General features: G+C 38.8%; 1 protein-coding gene and 1 long non-coding RNA gene across 13 annotated transcripts in view; one reads left to right on the top strand and one right to left on the bottom strand.

Moving 5' to 3' along the window:
• Window positions 1-452: 452 nt before the first annotated feature.
• Window positions 453-23,504, bottom strand: part of PPDPFL (pancreatic progenitor cell differentiation and proliferation factor like) — a 129,622-nt gene continuing 106,570 nt past the window's right edge. Inside the window, exons 2-7 of one of the 5 annotated variants that reach the window (XM_064385967.1) lie at window positions 4,625-4,746; window positions 4,362-4,458; window positions 3,562-3,657; window positions 2,524-2,609; window positions 2,339-2,438; window positions 453-1,906 (exon numbers count right to left, since the gene is read on the bottom strand). In XM_064385967.1, coding sequence (XP_064242037.1) covers window positions 1,894-1,906; window positions 2,339-2,438; window positions 2,524-2,609; window positions 3,562-3,657; window positions 4,362-4,458; window positions 4,625-4,661 — 429 coding nt within the window. In that variant the 5' untranslated portion in view covers window positions 4,662-4,746 and the 3' untranslated portion in view covers window positions 453-1,893. Of the gene's footprint in view, window positions 1,907-2,338; window positions 2,439-2,523; window positions 2,614-3,561; window positions 3,658-3,741; window positions 4,221-4,361; window positions 4,459-4,624; window positions 4,747-23,504 lie in introns of those variants that run through there. The other 4 variants (XM_064385977.1, XM_064385944.1, XM_064385956.1 and 1 more) reach the window with 4 other exon arrangements.
• Window positions 3,400-11,372, top strand: LOC135278988 (uncharacterized). Of its 8 annotated transcripts, none has more exons than XR_010346359.1 (5): window positions 3,400-3,678; window positions 4,456-4,640; window positions 5,364-5,426; window positions 5,626-5,752; window positions 8,829-11,372. It is a non-coding gene; the product is annotated as an uncharacterized LOC135278988 (long non-coding RNA). The 8 variants fall into 8 exon arrangements; XR_010346365.1 differs by lacking the exon at window positions 5,626-5,752 and having other exon boundaries at window positions 3,401-3,678; window positions 8,829-9,344; window positions 9,957-11,372; XR_010346358.1 differs by lacking the exon at window positions 5,626-5,752 and having other exon boundaries at window positions 3,402-3,678; window positions 4,453-4,640.

Below are 23,504 nucleotides of genomic sequence, written 5' to 3'. Positions count from 1 at the left end.
AGCTCAATGACTGATATGGAAACTTGTCACTTCTTTTCCACAGTGTTTCCTGAATCTGGTATTTTGCATGTGTAATAATAAGGCTACAGCATTTCTTTCTTCTGTGATTTCAAGAGAGATCTTCAAAGAGAGTCTCAGTCACCTTCTTGTAACTCGTGTTGTCTTCCTCTCTTCCTTTAAAACATGGTTTTATAGAAAAAGGTGTAGGGGCTTTTTCTTAGCTTGCATTCCTTTCCCAAGTCACATCAGACCTTAAAGTGACTAAGGGAAGAATGTGATGCACATACAACATGGACTTTTGAGGGGGTTTTAAATTTTTCAAATATTTTGTTTTAAAAAAAGAAAAATAAATACTCATTCAAAACAGAAAACCCAAACCCACACAGCATCTCCACCACAGGCAACATGGAACACCAGTTTGTTTTTGGAGGCCAAAAATAAGTCAGACAAAATATTGATTAAATCTTTATTAATAAAAAAAATCTTAGTATAAAAAAGGCCATTCTGTATACTTAGAGAACAGACAAAGATGAAACTATACAACAGCAGTAAAGTAAGATACAAGTTAAAGACCCTTGAAATCATGTTTTCAGAATTGCTCTCTTTTCTGTTGTCATCTGCCATTATTTCCTCCACCAAGAATGTAAACTCCCTGAAGCAACAACTTGATACACCTTGGAGTTATCCATAACCATGACCCATTAGCCTATAATAAAAAGATATTGCCTACATTAATGTTTGCTACTGTTAGTTCATCCAGTGATAAACAAATATCCAGCAGGTTTAATGATAGTACATCAAAAAGTTGCATAGATACTTGTCACAAATGTTATCATCCAGCCAAATACTTGTTGTTTTTCAACATCCTTGACGCATTTCAGTCACGCCCAGCAGAATAAACAATCGTTATATTAATTAGCTTCATTTAATCTTCAGCATTGCAATGTTATAGTGCCTTTCAAGAGCATGACAAAGGTACGCTTGGATAACAACAATAATGTGATTATTTTGAGTGGAATCCTTTGCCAGATCTAGCCCTCATAACTAATCTGACAGCAGAATATTGATAGAATTAGTTACTTAGGAACAAGTAGATCTTTAAGGCACAACAATGCAGGCAGAAGAAATCTAATACTAACTAGAAGTGTCAGCTCTGATTAAGGTTGCTCTTCTCCTTGGAAGAGGTCAGTTGCCATTAGGACTACTGGTTTCTTGTGCATCTCCTCTATTCTGTCCTCAAATACCAGCATACATAGGCAGGAATGAAATTGGTACTTGGGTATTTGAAGTTGGGATCTATGCACTCTGCTTTATCAAAGAAACCAAACTGATTATTGCTTGTTCATGTAATTGGGCTTTCTAAAAGCAAAGCTATTGACAAGCATTCTTGTAAACTTACACCCCATAACTGGTACAGAAATACTGGATAAAAGACATGTACCACACAACTGTCTTACTCTGGATTATATATCTGAATCTTGTTTACATCAGTGCAACTGCCTACACAGCTGGTATCTTAAAGGCAACTTAAATTACCTATTGCAAAGTCATTCAATGCACATCTTCCTCCTAAATCTATGACGTCTTATTTCTTCTGTCACCTTTCTCTAATTATTCAAGTCATCAGGATGTTTATTCCTGGAAACTTTCATTAGAGAGACATCACAAATTATGGCAAATCTGGAAAGAACACATGCATATGGCCATGGATATGTCCATTAAGCAATATAATTTTAGCTACTGAAAAAATATTTTGAAATACACTTTTCCACTCTCCTAAAGGTTTTGTTTTCTTCTTGCAGCTGAACCCAGACATGAGGAAGATCCCAAGCCTCTTGGAAAAACAAGTCTGTAAGTATCATCTCAGCCAGAAAAGCCACCATGCTGTCCTTTTCAACTGTTGGTACTGCAGAAATATATATGTAAAGGTTATAAATAGAATTTTCACTGTATTTACCTCAAATATATTTATTTATCTAGCTAAGTATTTCTGAATGCATTCATAGCAGCTTTTTAACATAAAGTAAAATGGCCTAACTGTATAAATGGTTATGCAAGTTGTATAGGTAGATGATTAAATAAACATCACCATAAGTGTGAAACAGTAATAGGCACTGCCACCTGCACAATGTGCAGTAGCATATGAGTTCATTTGTTAAAATGAAAACATGGAAAGGTTGTATAGCATTACACTTGATGTATATTCTACTTAAATCATCAAAAGAGCATTGCACCTCACCAGATGGCTGTAGCTGATTATGACTTGTTTGCTAACACTGTTACCAAAAGGAAAGCAGAGCAATTAAGTTATCCCCACCGTTTTAAAGCCAGGACTCACCTGCTTGCTGAGAGTGTTTTTCTGCCAACAGTTGGTGGAGAGGGTTCACTATGGAAGAAGCTTTTTATCCACCAGTGTTTATCAATTAACTCTGGTAACCCTGCCAAAGGAGAAAAGCCCACAACATTGGACACTGGATGAATAACAGGAAAAACTGAAAAGTGTTTCAAAGAAGGGAACAATACCATGCAATGCTTTGTCCTGGTCTGTGATGTTCACAGCATCCAAACAGCAGGAGGAGCTGGAAGAAACGCTGGATTCCGAGTTCAGTCTTGCTGTTCATGGAAACACACACATAACAAAAAGTGCTTTGAGAGAGTGCACTCTTTATATGTCAGGAGTTTTTCAGACATGCTGCTACCTCAGAGGAAACAATTTCACTGAGCTACAGAGTCTAACTGTTCTACTACAGTTTTCATAAGAACTTTTATATCAGTTTCTCTCTCACTCTACTCACACTGCCCTTAAAAGCGTACTGAGATCTGTCTGCATAACTTTCACTGAAATCACTGACAAAGTTTAGGATCATGGCCACATTGCTGTCAAGCAAGTACTTCCTTCAACATTTAAGTTCACAACAACCCAATTTCCATGCTTTCCCTTGTGACACAACTAAATATTACACTCACATTACTGTCTATCGTGGACCTAGGAATCCTAATACACCATGTGTACTCTCCATGCAGTGATTATTTCACATATTTAGAAACAAAATGTGAATTGATTTGTATTGTGTCTAAATTTGCAAAATAAATCGGAAGTAAAGTAAATAGGAAGTACAGGTAGAAACCATGAGTTGCTAGTCTAGCACTTTTTTGAGGTCATGTTTTATAATTAAATAGATACATGTATGTGTATGTATATACATAGATAGATATATATATAGATACATGATAACCCTAATAAACAACTCTAAATAGAGTTTTTTAAAAGGTAGATTAATAGCCAGAAGCAGATAGTCATTAAAACTAAAGTTCTGTGATACAAAAAACTCTCCAAGAAATTAAATCTATTTAGGCAAAGACAACTCCTTGCCTCCAGCTCATCCAGACATAACCTGAAACACTTTCTGACACTTTTCCTGAGCACCAACAACCCGGCCACTTTCTCGGGAGAGGCTCGGGGGGCTCAGTCTCCCTCCTCCAGAGGCGCTTCCCAGGCAGAGAGAAAGGAAGGGGGGAGAGAAGGGCAGGGGGTGCGTTTGGGGCCCGCCGGGCACTCACTCCGGTAGTACTGGTTCCTGGCCAGGAGGCAGCCGGCGGACGGGACGGAGGCCATGGCAGCGACAGACGGGGAATCCGCCTTTCTCCGGGAGGAGCCTGCGGGGGAAAGGACGCGCTGTAAGGGGGAAAGGACGAGCTGTAAGGGGGAAAGGACCCCGCTGTCCCGTCGCCGCGGCTCACCTGCGTGTCCCAGGGCGAGCAGCCTTGCACAGGCCCAAAGCGACCCCGCTCCGCAGCGAGGCCCGGCGGGGCTGCGGCCGCCCTTTATGGGACCGGCAGGCCGCTCCCCCCGCCCGGGGGCGGTGGCACGGGCGGGACGGGAGCGAGGGGACGGCAGGGGACGGAGCCCTCGGCCATGGCCGCCATGCACCGCTCGGGTCGGCCCGGGACAGTCCCCGGCCGTGCCCGCGTCCCGGCAGCGGCCCCCTGGGTCCCCGCTCCTGCCCCCTGGGTCCCCGCTCCTGCCCGAGCGCATCGCGGCAGTGGGGACTCGGAGCTGCTGCGTTAATTGTTCTCTTGCCTATGGAATGGGAAGAGCGGGGTGAAGTCTGTTTGGGTAAAGATTTTTGTTCAGAAACGCGAACGTGGCTATGCAAATACACGAATTTCTTTAGTGAAGCCAAAGGAATTACCTCCACTCTCATGATCACTCTCTGTGATCATGGAGTCTCGGTAAAATTAGAATGAATCCAAGATAGATCGCAAAACTACTTTTACTTTCCCAAAATAAACGCACAGCTCCTTTTCATTGTTGTAATAATATTGTATGGCAAAACTAGTCGAGCAGTGTGTGTCCTCACCTTTCAGAATTGTCAACAGAAAAACAGCTTTGGCTGTTTGGTTTGCTCCTGCTCCACGACAAAACTTTTTGTCCTTTTTTTTCTTCCCTAGCAGGAGCTGTGGGTAAGAACACAGAGGTGAAGAGTGTGTGATACGATGTTACTGTCACATCTGCTTGAATAGTGAATTCTATCTCAAATGGACATAGCTCACAATAGCTCCTGGCATATTTATAAGAGTGTAAACCACACTGCAGGGAAACCACCTCTAAAACAATACCTACACAGCATTTGTAGCAGGTAAGCAGAGTGTATTTTCATAGGCCTTTTTACAGATGTGCTGTCAGAGTCTTGACAATGTGGTGGTCTCTCCTGGGCAAATATTGAAGGCTCATCTCTGAAAAATCTGCAAGAGAGACACAGAAAATTCTTTGCAGATGAGTTCATACCAAGCACTAACACCAGTTACCCCATACATTTATCCTGTTATATAAAAAAGCACTGTAAGAGTAGTAGTACTCACTGTTGCAGCTTCTTGTTTATGGATATCTAAATGTATTAGCTTGTTAATACTATTAGCCATTAATTCAGTGTATCAGTAACCTCGTTGCCTGCCTTAGTAATCAATTTCCATTTTAAGTCTTGTTCTATTTGAAGGTAATAAATTTCTGCAACATCTCATTTGTTTCTGTCACCATAAATGCCCTCACACTGAGCACTCTGAATTGTCAGATCCATTCCTGAAAGAGAGGAAGCATCTTCCCAAAGAGCCATAAGAAATGGTCTTCTTGGGCTGTGAGGATGAGCATTTGTAGTGATAGCACTGTGTCCTAGACAGAGCTAGTAACATTATCATTTATTGTATCTGTTTTTGTCTTTCAGCTTTAAAGTCCTGTTTTAATGTTTTGGTAATGTTCATTGGTTTGTCAAGGACATTATCAGAAAAGCTGTTTAGGCTCTAACATGCCCATGGTATAGGCTTTGTATTTTACAAGGAAACAGACATAATTATCTCTCTTGCAGGCCTCACAAACATCCATCCATTTCAGAGCCATGCCAAAATACTCAGGAGCTGTGGAACACCAGGTCTGTAAAATTTTCAATTGTTTCACTGCTGCATGTGTATAATTTGGCTTTATCGTTTCGTATACATGGTCATTTACCACTTTTGGTTTGGAGCCTTTTTTAATGCATTGGAATAAAAAGGGCTTATTTAATGAGAAATTTTCCACTATTTCTCTCACTCAATCTGTCATTATGTCCTATCTATTGTATTTTCTTCTAGTAAGAATGCAGAATCCTCTGAATATAGAACTGCAGGCTTTCCCAGTGTTTTTTCGTGCATGGTCATTCTGGCAGACTGTTTCTAAAATACTGGCACAGCTATTTTAAAGTACTGCTACAAAACCAAGGCATGCTATTATCTTCTGCTAACAAGAGGGAGTTCTGAGATCCACAGGAGCTAAGATAAAATTTATCAAAAATCTTACATGTCTCATATGAGACATGTTTAGGACTTTATTTTTTTATACTGCTTCATGCCATACTTCATTTACCACTTATAGCTGTCATTTACTTCAGATCCAGATTTAAGTACTCAGTGTGTTGATAAATCAGATTCTCAATCAGACATTGAAAAACTTGGTTAGTGGCCACCTATGATTAAGTAACTCACAAAGCATCAATTACAAACTCAAGGGCAAGGTTACAATTTAACTTTCAAGACAGCATTCAATTGCCTTAACCACTGACCCATTATTTTCTCCCTGAAAGCCTTGGCTGCATCACTTTTCAAATTCTGTCATGAATATGCAAGTAGGGCTATTAAATACATGCTATAGTCTCTTGAATATAACAAACTTAGTTCATATCCATGCTTTATGCAGAAAGAGGCAGGGCCCCTATGAAATAAATAGTACTTCATCCCCAATTTTGTAAAAATGTGTTTACAAAATGTGCATTTCCAACTCTTTGAATGACTAATACAATGACCTTAACAACAGTGTTAATATAACATTTGTGTATGCATAACAATTAAATAGACACAGTACTGAATTATTTGTGATCCTATGAAACATGGATACTTATCAGAAAGTAACTTGAAATTAAAAATTATATCAGTATGACTGATTAAATGAATTAATCTCCCACCGTATTGTGCCAGGATTACCTGATATAACCCTTTATTGTACATTAAAAGCAAAACTGTCACAAAAAGAAAAACAAACAAACAGTCTATATTGAGTTACACTTTGAAGCTGACCTGTTAATTATTCACTAAAAAAAGTTTATCTGATAAACTTAGCTACTCTTTCACTTCTTGGAACATCTGTGAGCCTGGTGTTTTCTGGGGACGTGCTTTGGGTATTTATTTCCATGTACTTTTATGACAATTTTTTTACTTTTCCTTGCCACTTAACCTTCTGTAAGAGTACTGTGGCATTAGAAATTGTAAAGTGCTCCTTCAGGGCTGTGTCCTGTGTATGATTATATGGATGCTCTGACGTTGTTTAGAGAGATGTGAACAATTTGAGTAAAAGCAGCTTTCCAAATGCATATGCAGAAAGGTATCACTTTGGCACATGAAAGTTGAATATTCTCTCCCCACAAGCCTCTGGAAAAGCAGATTTTGCACCTTTTCGTAAATCACAGAAGCACAGAGTAGTCTGAGTCTGAAGGCACCTAGAAGGATCATTAAGTCCAGCTGTTAAGTGAATGGCACATGCAGGGATCGAGCCAACAGCCTTGGCATTATTAGCACCATGCTCTAACAAACTGAGCTAATCTCAAAATTAATCTTATTATCCATCCACAGCTAACATTTCATTCCATTTTTTTACAGAAAGTATAAAACACTCTTTCTTTAACGGAATTGTGTACCAGTTTTCCATGAGAAGACCAAACTTCCCTGAGTAGTATTTTGTAATGGATGTATATTGACATTTTTAGAGAACTTTCAGAAACCTTTCCTTCGTGGATCTGTTAGTAACTCTAATTATTCACTATTTATCTCAACACATTATTTTGCAAATTATTCTGTCAAATTTTGAAAAGAGTCTATAAAAGAGGCTTGGATTAAAGAAATTTCATAGTTCCACTATGTGAAATAAAAAAACTTTGCCATGCAAAATTTACTTATCAAAACCTATTTAGTTTGTTAGCTGCTTCCAAGGACCAGTGCCATCACTTACTTTTTTCATTCATTTGTTTTACTCTTCAAATATTCCTCCAAGCCAAACGGCTCAGCAGGAATGCAGGGCTCATCTATCAAAAACAAGAGGAATTGAGGTATTGGTGAAAAATTAAATGGCAGAGTGAGAGGTGGCAGGGGATTGGAAATTCATATTGTATGTAGCCTGCAGAAGATACATGGAGCCATAGAGCTGCTAGGGAGAGCCTGAGCACAGAAGGGACAAGAAAAATTTTTCTTCACCACTGCAGTGTGTGACACCACTGCAAATCATCAGCTCTGTAATAATGACCACTCCCAGTAATGAACTGATTGTTTACTGGGAGCTGCAATGCTTTCTTTCATTATTTTTATTTTTAATCTTTACTACAAATGTGAATATAAACTTGGCAAAAAACAAAACAAAGCAACATATTTGATGAAGATAAAAAGATTTCTTTTTCCCGATCATTTAAGATATTGGGTGAGAGAATACTGAAAGCAAAGCTACTGATCTCTAGAGTGCATGGAGTGCACCTCTGAATGATGCACATTGCCAGAAATGTCAGCAAAAGCAGGGAAAATGCATACTTTTACATACAAACCTAATGGCAAAAACACTGAGAAAGACCGTGCATTTATAAATTGTTAGTACATCTTTGTGCATTTACTGTTAAATGACAGTTTTCAAAGGCTAAAATACAAAAAATTTCTCTTCATGCAGTCCAATTCATGTCCAATGCAGCACTACACTCAGACAAAAACATTTTAGCATTTGTCATTTTAGTTTTATCTTAGCACTTAACTGAAACCCATTTTTCTTTGGATCCAAATGCAACAAGCTGCACAAACTTCTTCCAGCAAGCTGCATCTTTTACATCTTTCTCAGAAGGATTATGAATACTTGGACTTTTTGTTACTTTTGTTTCTGAAGTATTCTGAATAAGAAGACTTAAGCTCCCAGTATCACAAAATATAAGGATTATAAATTGTATTTCTACAAAACAGAATATGTAATTGATTGAAATGTAACTGAATAAAGCAAGATGGAAACATATACCTTTTTAATATGTCCCTGGAAATGTATTGATCTATAGAGATGAGAAAAGTTGGCTGGTTATTCAATTTCACAGCCATTACTGAGATGCAGGGCCCAATTGCATATTTTTAATATTCTTGTCCATTTTGGTTAAAACAAACATTTTATTGAATAGCATCCACTTTTTAAAATTGCTGTAAATACTACTGTGCATTTTGATGTACACCCACAGACTCTTCTCTCATTCACTTCTGTACCTACTCTCTCTCTGTCCTTGCAGGTAGAATGGGCTGAGGCTCACCAGTTTCAACACAACCTGATACCTCTGCAAAGGCATCCTCGAAAGTTGTAGTAGCCCATCATGCCTCACAGTGCATAGACACTATCCCTCAGAATTGAGACATATTGGCATCCTCATTTCTTGACGACTAGTTCTGTCACCAGGCCAGATGCTCAGAATGGAGCAGCATGAGGTGCAAAAAGAATCAGGGAACTTGTGAATAAGAAGAACATATTCATAATTTTGCAGCTGGAAAATTTCCGATTAACCTAGCAACAGAGCTGGCCCAGGACATCACAGAGCAGAATTGTTCCAAAATTAAGAAGGCAAAATGTACTTGTACAGCCGTCTTAGAGTAAACTGTACATCCTGAAGGTGTGGCAGACTTTTGTCTTCTTGGTGAGGTTGTGACAGCAACACCTGAAGAAACATGAAAGCCTTAATTCAGTCACAAATCCCTCCAGCCTGCAGAGCAGGAAAGCTGGCTGTGTCTGACTTATCACACCAGTACATCAGGTCAGATCCTCAGTTCATTATGCTTGTTGTTTCCTTCTTCTCTCAAAATTTAACCAGTTGACCTCAGTTGTGCAAATACCATTAGGACTGATCAGGTACTCTGCCATTTTTTCTAGACTCCCACACACTTAATTTCATCTGAAATAGTAGTTTAAAAATGCTTAGTACCATTCTTTGGCCCTGAAGACAACTGTTATGAAATGGCCAACAAGCACACTGTTTTATACTGCAAAATAAGATGTTTACAACCAAAATGATGAAGAATTCTCTCTTGCTTGTGTTAAAACCCAAGCTGCTTAGCAGTTTTTTGGGAAAAAGCCAGGGAAAGCCCTAAGCCATTCCAGGACATTTCTAATTATCTTAATAGCATGGACAATCATGTTCTGTCTCCTGTCAAGGTTCCCTGGCATTAATTCAAGGGCTAGTTAATTTAATGTAACGTCACCAATACCTAGTGTAAGATCCAGAGTCCAATAAGCTGGCAGACAAATGACTCTGCTAGGCATCCATTTGAAAACCTACCATGTTTAACATTTGGGTGTAGATGGCTAATTAGAGTCCAGTTATTGCATTTCTTTAGATCTAATGCAGTGGCTGTTTCCATCTCCACAGATGCTGCTGGCAGGAAGTCTTTCTCTGAGGCTTCTGCAAAGCTGCCTCCACATGCACAGTGCCAAGTCTTTTAGTGCAGCAAGGGCCAGAGCACAGTCCCATTCACACAACCAGAGAGGGCCTTCTGCCTTAAATATGCAACACACCAGCAATAAAAAGAGAGGAGAACAGGCACTGCCAATCTCTGTTTCTCTGATCATTTAGGAGCCAAAAAAAAAAGAAAAAGCAATCCAAAAAGCAGGAGAGAAAATAGCCAGACATGCAACTTCTTTGGGAGACCATTCTTCCCAGTCTCAATCCTACCTGACACCATTGCTGATCCTCTAAGCATGACATACTGACACTGCACTTCAATTTGCCTTATGAAAAAGGAAAGGTAGCCAAGCTGAGCACTTCACAAGATAAAAGTGCCCAGCATCCCAGCAGAATTTGCTCCAAATATGAACTCATCTCACTTGCAATGAAGGCATAGTTGGCAGCATTTCCTGGAGCTGAGGAAAAACAGTAAGAGCTTCTTCATCCCATAAAACTATAAGGTGGATGCAAGTGGTTAGTCTGTGTCAGGATATACTGTTTACATTCCCACGTGGGAATCTGAGGCCATGTTCACTGCTACTGAACCACTAGCGTTACAGGTTTGAAACAGTAGTAGTACACTCAAGAAACACAGAAGAGGATGAAATGAAATGAAATGAAATGAAATGAAATGAAATGAAATGAAATGAAATGAAATGAAATGAAATGATGAAATAAAATATGGCAAGGGATCCTTCAATCCAGAGTGTCTTAATCTGTAGGATGTATTTTGCCAAGGCACTAAGCAAACCATTCTCACCACAGAGTTACATTGAGTGCATCAAAGAGACAGTAATTTACTCTAAATAAGACCAACTCAGTTGAGATGTGTGCTCCAGTCTACTGCCTCTTGTGACACAATCTGCACTGACAAGTGTTTGTAGACTTCCTGTGATGCTGAATCATATCAAAATTGATGAAGAATCAGAGGAATTGCCACTGATGTGCTGCTGATAGGGGGGATGTCCTTCAGATGAATGGGAGTGTGACCACACTGGTGATGCTACAGGTACCTCTCCTCAGAGTGACTAGACTCGACTCTGAATACAGCTGCTAGACTCAAAACACCTAGTTCCTTGGCTTTTGTTTTCTTATAGTTGAAATATTTGCAGAAGTTTAGTCCATTTTTTTCTGACAAATGAGAACTGAGGCCTACCTGAAGCCTTGCAATTTCAGGAACACAAGTATACTTGTAGTATGATTTTATTGGCTAGGTTCATAGTAGGTTTTCCTAGCAAATGCCAATATGGAAAAACCAAACTTCGACAAAGGTCTAAAGATTAGAGTTGATAGTGTAGTCAAAGTTTGATACAGTTTAATAAAGTTTTCACATTATTTTCATTTGCTCAGTGTTCTGTCTCCTTCTTATCACTAGATCTGTTGTCAAGGGTTTAGTTTATCTATTTTCTGATTTACCAGTGAAAATAGTGATAGGCAGTTTTTCATTTATCTTCATCCTACTGAAGTACAACAATTTTAAAATAGTTTTACAAGGGTCATCTCAGGTATGAGGAGTCTGATCAGACAGAAAGTGCATAGCCCATTTTCCTCACCCTGCTTAAATTCTTTTTTTCCTTCCCTTTTGCTTGTATTGCAGTTAACTGCAATTTTCCCAAGTGAATTCAAGTCCAACAGATCCTTTATACATTTTGAATGGAAAGTATTTCACACTTTCAATGCAAGTTGACTTTTGTCAGAATACTGGAATTAGCTCTAATCAAAAGGTACACTAAATAATTATGTATGTGACAGAGGTTATGATTACTGCTAATTTGTTCCCTCCATTCCTCCTCCTGTTTCCTGTCATGCATCTGTGACAATGCAATCTAGTGCCTTTGAAGAATTTTGTTGAGAAAAGCAAGTTATAGAAGACTGCAAAATTAAAGAAGATCACCAAAACTGTTTGTACATCAAAGCTATAAAAGGCATTGTAGGACACACCAAGATTTATAATGAAACAGAGGAAGGAGGTGAAACAGTTACTCCAATAAAACTGTAAACAATTAGTTGATAGTTAGTAATTTAAAATGTTCTAGAGGATATGATACAGGACATGTGTCTGTCTTTTGCAAAGATTAAAAGGGGCTGTGAGAAGTGCTGGATTAATTTCACATGTCACTGTCAGAACAAATGCAGAGAATAGATTGTTTGAACTCAACAAGAGAATCTTGAAACATCTAGGACTGTTTTATGCAAATCTGAAAATGTCACTTCCATTTGGTTCATTTCATTTAACTTCAATTAGACTTTCCAGCAACTTAGAACCATATCAGTCAAGAGAGAAGAGTTTATAGTTGCCTACAAGTGTGCATATTCACTCCTTTGCCTTGGAGAAAATAAACTGCTGTCAGCAATTTAAGGTGGTTATCAATCCTGCCACCACGGTCTTAGGCTGTCCTCACTTGTTAATGCAGCAGTTTCTGCTACCCTGAGAGAGAATTGCTGCCACATATTTGACTAACCCACTTCAGGCCCTTTCAGGACTGCCAAAAAGGTACTGGCCTGCAGTTTGAGAAATAATTGTTGAAAAGAGCAGTTTTGCATTCTACCCAGAGTTTTCTTGTAAGTCATCTTTGGGAAACAGTAGTTCTGTGTGCCTGAAAGAGCTTTGGTGTTGGAGCTGGGTCATGCACAGCAAGGTTAAAGTCAGGCAAGCTGCCAGAACGAAGTCATTTTGCTCAGCACTGGCTTCAGCTCTCACACATCTGCTCTGTAATTCACCAGCTTGGTGCTGTCAGCCTTTGGAAGGACCAGTGCCTGAACAGAATACAAGACAACTGTTTCTAAATACTTCGGTGGATCTGGGTTCAGGTGGTGTTTGGTTTAACAGCAGAGCTCTATCCCTGTAATTTCATCTGTGTGACCCAGGAATGCCAAACACCTGAAGTTATTTTTATTAATATTGTTGGAGAGATTCATTCTCAAAACCCCACCCTTTTTAAAAATGTATTACATAAAATCTTGAAACTTTTTTTATAATGGATTTTTTTCTCCAAACTACCTTGTTAAACAAAATATTCACAAATAAGTGCAACTCAGATTCAATAGTTTAAATATTTAGGCATATTCTTTTATGCACAATTTGCAATATTCAGAATTTCAGGCACATGTGGACAAGATTGTTCTGCATTAATCAAAACAGGCACATAGAGCTGGGGCAGTTAGTCAGCAATAAATTAAAAGCCAACAAGTCCTATCCTCTAACATTCACATTTTGCACATAATTAATATGATTTTGTCTATCGCAAGTAGAGTTTTCTATTTTTCTATTTGTCTGAAAGTGTAGTACATATAGTGTAGGCATAAAATGGCACCTGAACCAAATAGCATTTCTGAATATAAAAGCAGTGTTTCAGATACAATTCATTAACCTCATTCATTTTAATTGTTGCCCAGTCCAAAACTATATCTTTTTTTATTAAACCATAATGACTTCTTTAATTTGCCAGAAGTACAAAAAATGATAAAAAAAGAAGATCAGAAAATCTTACTGCAGAATTTCAGTTTTCTCACAAAATATAGCAGCAAAATATTTTTCTAATAGAAATTTTTATTAAAGTGTGAGTGATTTTACGGTTTTTAAATTGATAGTTCTGTAGTGGATAATGTTTCATAAATTTTAAAGCACTCTTTCCTTTTCCTTGACTCATTTATTTAGGGTTTCTCAAATGAATTGCTTAAACTCAAGCACTTAATCCACATCAACACTTTCATTAATGCCATAGTTAAGTAAGCTTAGAAATTAGGACTAAATCGTGTAATTTGGCCCTGTCACCCCCTCACTACATAAACTGGAGCTCAAAACCAGGAGACTGAAGTGGTGCAGGTGTCTGCCCAAGGAGCAGGGCTCACAAGAATCACCAGGGTGGCCCTGGCAGCACCTGAGAAGCACAAGAGGGCCTGGGAAGCAGCTGTGTTAGCAGTGAGTGAACACCTCTCCCTGTGGTTTCCCTGCTGTACTATTCCAGGTAGTAAATGAAATCTGGCTCACCTTGCTCTTCGCATTGGCAGCAGGCTCAGCTTGGAAAGGAGCATCTCTTGGCTGCCTTAGGGTTCCAAATTCCACCTTCTGTAAATTTTCATCTTGCCAAAGGGTCATTAAAGTAAATTTTTTCATTTTTGGTTTTTAAGAGGAAAAAGGCACATTCTTATAAGTGCCTAAAAGAACTCACTATTTTACTTTTTTAATTATTATTTTTTACTGAATGGAACACCTGAAAGCAAGTATTTGAACCTTATAAATTCTGTAATAAAGTTTGGAAATGCACTATAAGCACTGGCCTTTTATATGTGCACATATCTGAGCTACATGGAAACCTGACAAAGGCAGATATTTACCTGTTCAGCTGTTTCTTTCATGGATCTGCAGGCAGAATTAACCCCTGTCAGCATCCTTCCCAGGAGCACAGGAAGGAGGCCCAGGCTGCAGCGCCTTGTCTATGTCTGCAGTTCCCTTAGTTTGCTGCAGGCATGTTGTGCTCTGCCAAGGATGAAGTCCTCAAGGCCATGACTGCAATCATGCAAGCTCTTCTGTCTCCTTTGGAAGATGTCTCTTGCTCCTGCACAGACCTACAGGACCTGTAAGATCACAGCCTGCTGCTGCCTTACAGCATCTGCGCCGTGATCACTCTATTACAGCAAGCTACAGCTTGTGACATTGTCAAAGGACAACAGAGGTGGTAAGAAGCTCCAGGTATCCTCCAGATTAAAGAACAGTAAAACCCATCTTCCCAGATGGTTTCTGGAGGCCGTTTGGCTTCTGGATCTCCTTCACTATGCTCTTCAAAAGTTGTGCCAACACCAAATGAATGTCTGATTTTTTGATGCACTGAAAGCATGCCAGGTACACCATCAAACTCAGTTTTGCCAAGTCTTAATAGCTCTGGATACGCATCATGAGCCCCTCCTGGTGCTAATTTTTGGTTCCATCTCAGAAACTGCTCAGTGCTGAAGAGAAGCACCTGCTTCTCTTTCCACTGTCCAAGTCTAGAAGTGTATGGGCATTTTTTCTTGAAAGCCATTTCTGCCAGACTCCTTTAGAGCCATGGCACCGCAGGCTGGTGTTAGTAAAGCTGTTGTGGCTGTGGATGTAATGAAAATATGCAGGCCACCACCAGCTGCTATTTTTCTGTCTGGTGAAATTCTACACCATCCTGGACATCTTTGCTGTATTCACTCTCAGCTGTGCTATGTAGGATGTGATGATGACATTTTTGCCTGCTCAGTGTTCCCTGGGCAAGGCCAGTGCTTAACACACTCCTGTGGGCTGAGAACCCAAAGGCAATGCATGCACACAAGACTGAGCCATGCACACATCTGCTACAGGTAGAAAATCTGAAAATGAGCATTACACACTCTGTTATCTTTATTTTTCTTGTTTTCAGGTCTGCATACATAAAATAAAAAAGCCAGTGTACCCATTTAGTATAATGTATTAAATTTTTTTTACCAAATCTTCAGCTGTAGCAGTTGAAAATTTTTTCAAGTTTTTTAATAGTTTGACAGGTAAGACTATGAAAGCAGTAGCTCATTATTTTATATTTATGAACCAAGCTGAGATTCTATAATATCCTGTCCTGATGTGATCTATTGTTGTACTCTTATTTCCAGCCACTTTTATCTGACTGCTGCTAGAATTCTACCCATAGGTACTGATGCGTTGCCTTTGAATACAATCACATATTGTTGCCTGTTCTCTCAGTTTGATTTATTTTGGGTGATAAATGAACATCTTGAGGCCGTCATCAGACTTTAATTTGACTGAACAGATCGTAACTGAAAATCACAATTTTCCTAGAGCACTGTTGAAGAGCAGCCAGTCATTTCACATTACCCATACATTGTTGGCTGTTTATTGGTTCTCTGCAACATGCACTAGAATCCTTTTTGCAGTATTTACAGCACTATTCTCATATTTTATTATCAATGTTTTATAAGCAGCAGGGAAGAAAAAAAATTACTCACAGAGCATGTGATACTGGGAAGAACATAGAAATGCATCGCAGTTATCTATACACATCCAAAAATATACTAAGTTGCTTCACATACTATGAAAGAAAAAAAATCCTTTACAGCTGCATATTATAACTTTTTTTTTTCCTTCCTGAAAGCCTCTGCAGAGCCTCAGGTGTGAGAAATGCTATAATTTCCCTTGCAAGGCTTTTTTAACACAGCTGTCTGTAGGTCTTGCTCTGCTGTTACACTGATGTAAAACTGTTGCTGACAAAGGATTAATTTCTGATTTATAAGACTGGAAATGTTCTATCTCTTTCCTCCCTACTGTCTCCCATTGCTGTCTTTGCTTTCCCTTACGTTTTTTCAGCTTCACATTGAGTTTAAGGACTACTAAATAAACTAATTCCAGCTTCTGTACAGCATCAGCCACAGGATATTGTCCTCTGCTGTACCCAAAGACTTCTCCCTGGCTGAATAATATCTTCCAGGAAACACCTCATCTCATTTTTAAGGCAGCAAAAGAGGGAGACCCCGCCACTTTGCCAGCTGGCCTGCATTTTCCTGTAATCTCAATTTTCCAATTTATGGACAATGGCATCCAGAGTGGTATCTTTTGTTACTTTTGGTCACTGTTGATTGTTAAGCACATGTAGAGTTCTAGTAAAGCTGATACACAAGAAAGTAGCCTTTCTTATTCTAGCAATCACATCAACTAGAGAAGCAGCTGATTTTGACATAATTTATTTACTTTAAAAGAGGAAAATTTTCTGGCTGAGTTCTGATATAACAGAATAAGCATGGTCAGCTTTCATGAGAAAAACTTTCCAAAACTTTTCTGTTTTCATAGGAATCCTTCCAGAATGCTCTTCCTGCACTGTAAGGCTCTACACTCTCAGAATTATGGGTTGCACCATTGACTTCTCTGCAGGGCAGGTCTGTAGGGCTCCAGAGGGACAGGAGGGACCTTAGGTTGTACATTTTTTCTGTACCTCTAGTGCTCAGCACAGCAAGGCATCTTTTGTGACATTTGATTCATCTCATAAAAGATTTGTGTGAACTCAGCACTTCTGTGTGGCAATCCCTCTGTACCACTGTAACTCCAAGTTAGCCCCTGTATCAGAAGTTTAAAACTTACACCTCTGAAAGGTTTTGAACCCTCAAAACTACATATTTTTAAATTTGATCCTTTGTGCCTACTTGGTACTGGTTTTACCACTGTGAGATAAAAAGCAAGACTTTTTTGTAGTCCTCAAAAGTTGAAATCTCTTGCTAGGTCCACCCTATTAACTAGCTGATGTTTTAGATGATTTTCTGTTAAACTACTTATGCACCATTTTTTCTGATAACTATATTTATTTTTGCTACAGATACAAGGGAAAGGCTGGCCTTTTCTACCACTTTTGATGGGAAAAATGTTTTTATACAAATGTTTGGATTTCTTTAGTTATTGTCTTTGCTCCTCATTCAGAAGAAAGTTCTGGAACAGAGCTTCACCTGTCAAAATCCATAAATTTCCTGCTAAATTAATTTAAAACTATACAAAGGATAGAAAAAGCAATTGTATGACCTGCTGCCACAAGCAGATAGATCTTCAGGGGAAAACATTTGTTGCCATGCCTTGCTTTGAAACCATCCTGAGTTGCTGTTGAGAACTGCTCATGCTTCCTCACATCAGGAAACAAGGTAAAAAAGAAGATAAAACTCGGCATGAACTCTATGCTGAGCCTCTTTAAGGAAGTAACTTTCAAAGACACATGGATGGAAATACCTGCTGAATTCTTGTTGTAGCATACATCTTTTGTGTAATTTGGCCTATAGATCCTATTTATTCAGAGTCTGCAGTTGCTTTATGTTTTATGGAGTGGCTGAAAATTATATGATTGTAATTATGAGAAAATCTGTTTGGAAGATGAAAGGACTTAAGTTTTAAATAGCTTATAACTTCTTGTGTAAAATACTTTTATTTTTATTTTGAGCCAAACCTCAAATGTTTGTTCTCTTGCATCAAGGACTGCTGTAGTCAGTCCCTGGCATTGATTCAGTTGGAGAGAGACTAAGCCGGTGAGGAAGTTCAGAATATTGCTCCATCTTTCAAAAATGTGTTCAAAACAACATCATGTACTTTTCAGCTGTAACCTCTCCTGCCTCTCTTCCCAGGATCAGGTGAATGAGATACAGGGAATTGCTGGAAGAAACAGAGCAAATATGCATTAGAGCATCTGGAAGCAGAGCATGCCAAGTTACATACTGCACTGCTCAAAGTCCACTGGAATTCTGAGAAACAGGAAACAGCACTAATTTTACCCTGAAAGTCCCTGTTCTTCAGACATAAAAAAAGTTCTACTATCTGCCCAGCCCTCTGTGAGTCATCTCTACATAGTGCTCTTTAAGGAAAACTTGACTAAAACAGTGTCCAGTGAATATCAAACTAATAAGGAATACATGTTCCATGAGCTATTGTAAATTCTTATGAAAGTCACTGGCAGTGAAATACTCTGTCCCATACACTAGCCCATGAGATGGGCTGACAGGCTTAGAGGTGTCTCAAGCCTGGCTTTGCAAGGCAGTCAAGAAAACCTTCCTATTCTCACACTCACATGGACACACTCAGGCCTATAGTCCTGCCTGGGCAGGAGTGTCAGCCCAGAGTGCAAGGCCAGCTCAAGGCCCATCTGAATACTCATCCATACTGGCAAAGCTTTGCACTTCAGAATGAGTCGTACACAAGGTTGTACTTAGGCTGGCAGATTAGGGGACAGTTTTCAACTTGGATGCTGGTGGTGCTCATCTGGAGAGGGCAGTTCATGTGGTCCTTCTGCTAAAACTGCCATTTTCTGTACTCGAAACCATGTCTACCCATCTCTCAGGTTGTTTTTTTGGTTTTTGTTGGTTTTTTTTTTCTTATTAATGTTCCTTAGAATTAAAGTCTGTCAGTATTATTCAACTGGAGTAATTTAAGACAACCAGTCAGTAAGTCAAGTCCTAAAATAATATTATCCTTTTTCTGCTGAACCACACATAGGAGGAGTAACAGGGATAAATTGGTTCATCCTATTTTATATTTCCAGCCAAGGCATTCAGCTGCCTTGATATGAAATAGCTCAAAAGTAAATTTTCTCCATTTAAGATATGTAACAGTGGAGTTGCATTCAAAAGATCTGTGTCAGCAGCTCCTTGTTTTAAGCCTTCATATTAAAAAACATGATGAATGTTATTTTATGCCTGTATGTTCACGCCGAGCAATTTATGGTGTTTAAAAATGAATACAGATTGAAAAGCCTTTGATAATGCAAAGCTCAGCACTCTGGATTTCCTTTTGCTCCTTTATATGCGCTGCCAAAATATTTGCTAACCAGCTGTAACCTTTACCCCAGTTTACGGGGTACTAAAATAGACTGTTGTGCTGTAGATGTGCTCCTCTGCTTTTAATTTGCTGTTCACGTATACTACAGCATGTAGTAACCAAGAGCCTTTTGTAGGGCAAAGGTAACCCAAAGGAATACAGTGAAAACAGCAAGAGGAAAACATCGAAAGTTGAATCCGACGTGCAAGGAACATCCTCTGACATTTAGTGAAACCCAAGTTCAGATTTCTGAACAGAACACTCATGATCATGAGTCATATCTAACGCATTTTCTATCCAATCTCTTTTTTTTTTTCTTTGCTACAAACTCCCTATATTCTGATTTAATTTTTAAGCAAGGAATTTTAACGTGTATTAAGCTAACATGCTTCAGGACCTCACCACAACTATGAGGAAAATGAATAATTTCATTTTCTTTCTAAGCTGCTTCTTTAATGCAGCTTAGAACAGTTTAAGCCCTCATGAAAATAGGCAAAACAAGCTAGGATATTTTTCTTGGTATATATTAATAATAATATACAGACAAAATGCTAATTCAACTAAAATCCTCTTGATCAGGTTATGTGAAAAAAAAAAAGCTTCAGGGAAAAGTCTTATAACTGAATGAAATTTTCAATATGCAGCACCTTTTTTCTAAGGGTTTTATAAATATTAAAAGCCAGAATGCAATACATCATTGTAGTCTTGACTAAAAGGAGTATTTACCCTCAAACAAAGAGCCAAGGTCACAGTCACAATTTCAGAATTCAGGACTATTCCCTCACTCAACAACCATGTCCCGAAAGACCAGTAAGAAAAGGAGCCATTGCAAACTGGACAAGGTTGCCCAAAGGTATTTAGCCTATTATTATAGGCTACATCAGGCTGCAGAATAAATGATCTGCACCATCCTGATTAGCCTGCAGATTGGGAAGGCATTAAGCATCATTGTATTGCAAATTCCTAATTACATTCTGCCTCATGCAAGGCTCTTTGCCTCAGTGGCTGGAAGCCACAGTTTAGGCTTTTCTCTCTATTTTAGGCTTCTTAACATGTTTTTCACAGGAAGCCAATGGGATATGTCTTGAAAATATATTGTTTTAAGAATGTGTACGTTCTGGGATTCCTAGCAACATGAAGAATACCAAACCTCTGTGGATTTCTATGGCTTAACCAAGTTTGTTGCTATTGGATTTAAAGCTGAGAAGGAGCACATCTCTGCTGCTGGAAACACTGGGAGAGTTCTGTCCTTAAATTATTTTCTGTGGTATGAAAACTCTCCCATTTTGATTATCCCTAGGTGCCTGTGTAAGTCTTTTTAAAATACCATATTGTAGCAACAAAATTTTCTCATAATGTAGTCTCTCTGTATTTATGTATTCTAACATATACACTCCTCCCTAAAACTAAATGCTGAAAAGTCACACATACATATATATTTTTTAATTATTCATAAATACAAGTGACATTTAAGAAATTTACCATAAGACTGAAATTAGCAAGTTGCCAAAGGAAAACAACGTACTTTACAGAAAATGAAAAGAAAACCTCACTCTTCTCCCTCAGCCTTCTGCCCAGATGTCAAAGAGAAGAAAGATGTATTTAAAGCCAAACCTTCATAAGGAATGTTTTTCTTACATATAGAGATGTCAATCTTCTACATTCATAAAATATACATGTTCTGAGGGGGAAAAAATCTACTCTTTGACTGATGGAATAGTATAATTTGCAAGCGTTTGAATGGTTATATTTAACACTGAGATGGACTGCTTCTGTGTTTTCTGGTGTCTGTTACATGTCTATCAATACAGAGGTGTATTTAGACTTGTTGAAGAACAAAAGAACAGAATCCATAGGCTAAACACTATACACTTAAGCGTTATCTGAAATTTCTTCAATTTTTAAGAAGCTTTAGAATCCTACTGCAAAGCATGAGTCTTGTTTTCATTACCATGTCATGTATTCAAAATATTGATATGCATAGAAGTAAAAGAGATACTGTAAAGGTTCTGAAAGAAATGTGTATGCCTATGCATGTCTCACAGTTCTACCTAGCTCATTACTTGATTTTTTTTATTCAGTTGGTGGGGATGTGGGTTGTTTGGCAGAATAATGTGTTCGCTGTTTTAATGTGGATGCAAGCATAAAAGCTAGAAAATTAATTGTTAGGACAAAACATGCTGACTCAACCACTCAGCAGTATTTCTTGTTCTTAAAATTATCTTGTATCAGCACATAGTTTTATGACTCATATAAACAAAAAAGGATGAAGATTAAAGATTAGATTAGAGAAGGCGTTAAACCTAAATTTGTGTGCTTTTCTAATTTTTTAGTTTACCTTTAAGATTAAGGAAGGGTGAAGTCTCAAATTTCAATAACATGTGAAAGATTGAACCATTACTTTTCACTGAGGAAACCGAGATTGGTTAGAAACACAGGGAAAAAAGCAGAAAAGAAGATAAAATATCAGGTAAAAGAGAAACATGTTTGAACTAAATTCAGCTTTTACCTATGTGGGCACATCTACACAGGAACATCAGTGTGCTAGGTCTAGCATTCACTTTCTCTATACTGTACATTCATACTGAAATAATTTGCCCCATACTTAATGTCAAGTCTGCTGCATCACACAAAAGTACTTTTGGGGCTAACATATGAAATCAGATTTTTGAGAAGTGATGTAGCATATGAAATTAGAGGGCATTACATTTCATGCACAGAGACCCTCATTTATTCTTCTCCTGGAGGCCTTGTTCCTTTATGAACCCACTTGTTCATGGACTCACTAATTAAAGGAATCTCATATCCAAGATCTAGAGCTTTTTCTTGGGAGTCAGGGTGATTTGCCTTACCTCTGCACAAGGCTCTGCAGCTAACAGGGCACCAGGCTGTCTCCTTGTACAGCCTGGTGCTGGTGCTGTGTCTTTAAAAAAGCTCCTGCCAGGTCACCCAAGGCACATGGTGGTCTAATTTCCATGCTGTTAGCCACAGAGCTCCATAACTGGGTCAGGAAAACAGGGAGATGTATTTTAATCAGTCAGCCTGCTGTTCCTTCATTCCTGATGTTCTGCGCGTGCTTCCTGCACAGATACTTCTTATGGAGCAGCTCATCTCTGCCATGCCTGTCTCCTGATTTGCCTCACACTAAGCTCCCCATACAAGCAGTCCTTTAGTACTAAAATAGGCAGCTCTGGGAGGGTGTGAGCTTGCTTTGCTTGTGTTATGAGTTAACACACAGACCAGCAGGCCCAATGACCCTGCCCTACTAATGTGATCCATCGCATGTGGCTACTGAATGCCCACTCTGTGGCCAGGGCAGAGGGAGAACAGAGTATTTGTGTGCTTGTGTTGGGGGATCGTAACTAAAAGTAACCACAGGGAAAGGTCGTGGACATACCAGCAAGGTTCAAATGAACACTTTAGCTTTCTGTTCAGGAACTTATGAAGATAGATAACTCATTACATGAGTTTAACTGGACAGGCCTCCCAACATTGCCAGATTTGGGAAAATAGTGTGGCCCATGTCACAGTCTCCATACGTAGAGCACTCTCCTAAGAGTGTTCTGCTCTTCTGGAGCACATGCTTGCTGCAAGAGAAAGGGAATAAAACTCTTTTTCTAATCTCGATCGAACAACAACAGGAAAAGAATCAGGGACTTGCACTGAAGCCAGAGATAAACTCTCTAATGGAAAGATCATTGAGTAATGAAGACTGCCCAGGGAGCTATAGTGTCTGCCTCACTGGGGTTTCTTTTGAGCAGAACATAACACGGCCATCTGTCAGAGATGATTTATATAGAGCTTATTCTGCCTTGGAGCAGGGCATAGTCTGACCGACCTTTTTGGATCCCTTCCAGACCAGTTTTCTGTTCTTCCTCATGCTAAGATGCTTGTGTAGATATGAAGTACGCTTTTACACATCGTATTTCTTTAGTACTCAGGGGGAAAAACCCTTATCTCTTATAATTTATCTATTTCCTGAAACAAATTCCATTTCATTAGGTGTAATTACAGTTTAATGTACATTTATTAATCCTATATGTACAGTATTTATATATATATATATATATATATATATATATATATATAAAGATTCATCTGTAACTCTGAAGTACTGGAACATAGACACCTTTAGCTTTCCCCTTTAATCTGAAGTTCACAGCTCTGCCAGAGTC

Source organism: Passer domesticus, chromosome 1 (assembly GCF_036417665.1).
Source record: "Passer domesticus isolate bPasDom1 chromosome 1, bPasDom1.hap1, whole genome shotgun sequence".
NCBI classification, from domain to species: domain Eukaryota; kingdom Metazoa; phylum Chordata; class Aves; order Passeriformes; family Passeridae; genus Passer; species Passer domesticus.
Note: the sequence above shows the minus strand (reverse complement) of the source record. Positions and strands in the feature narration are given on the sequence as shown.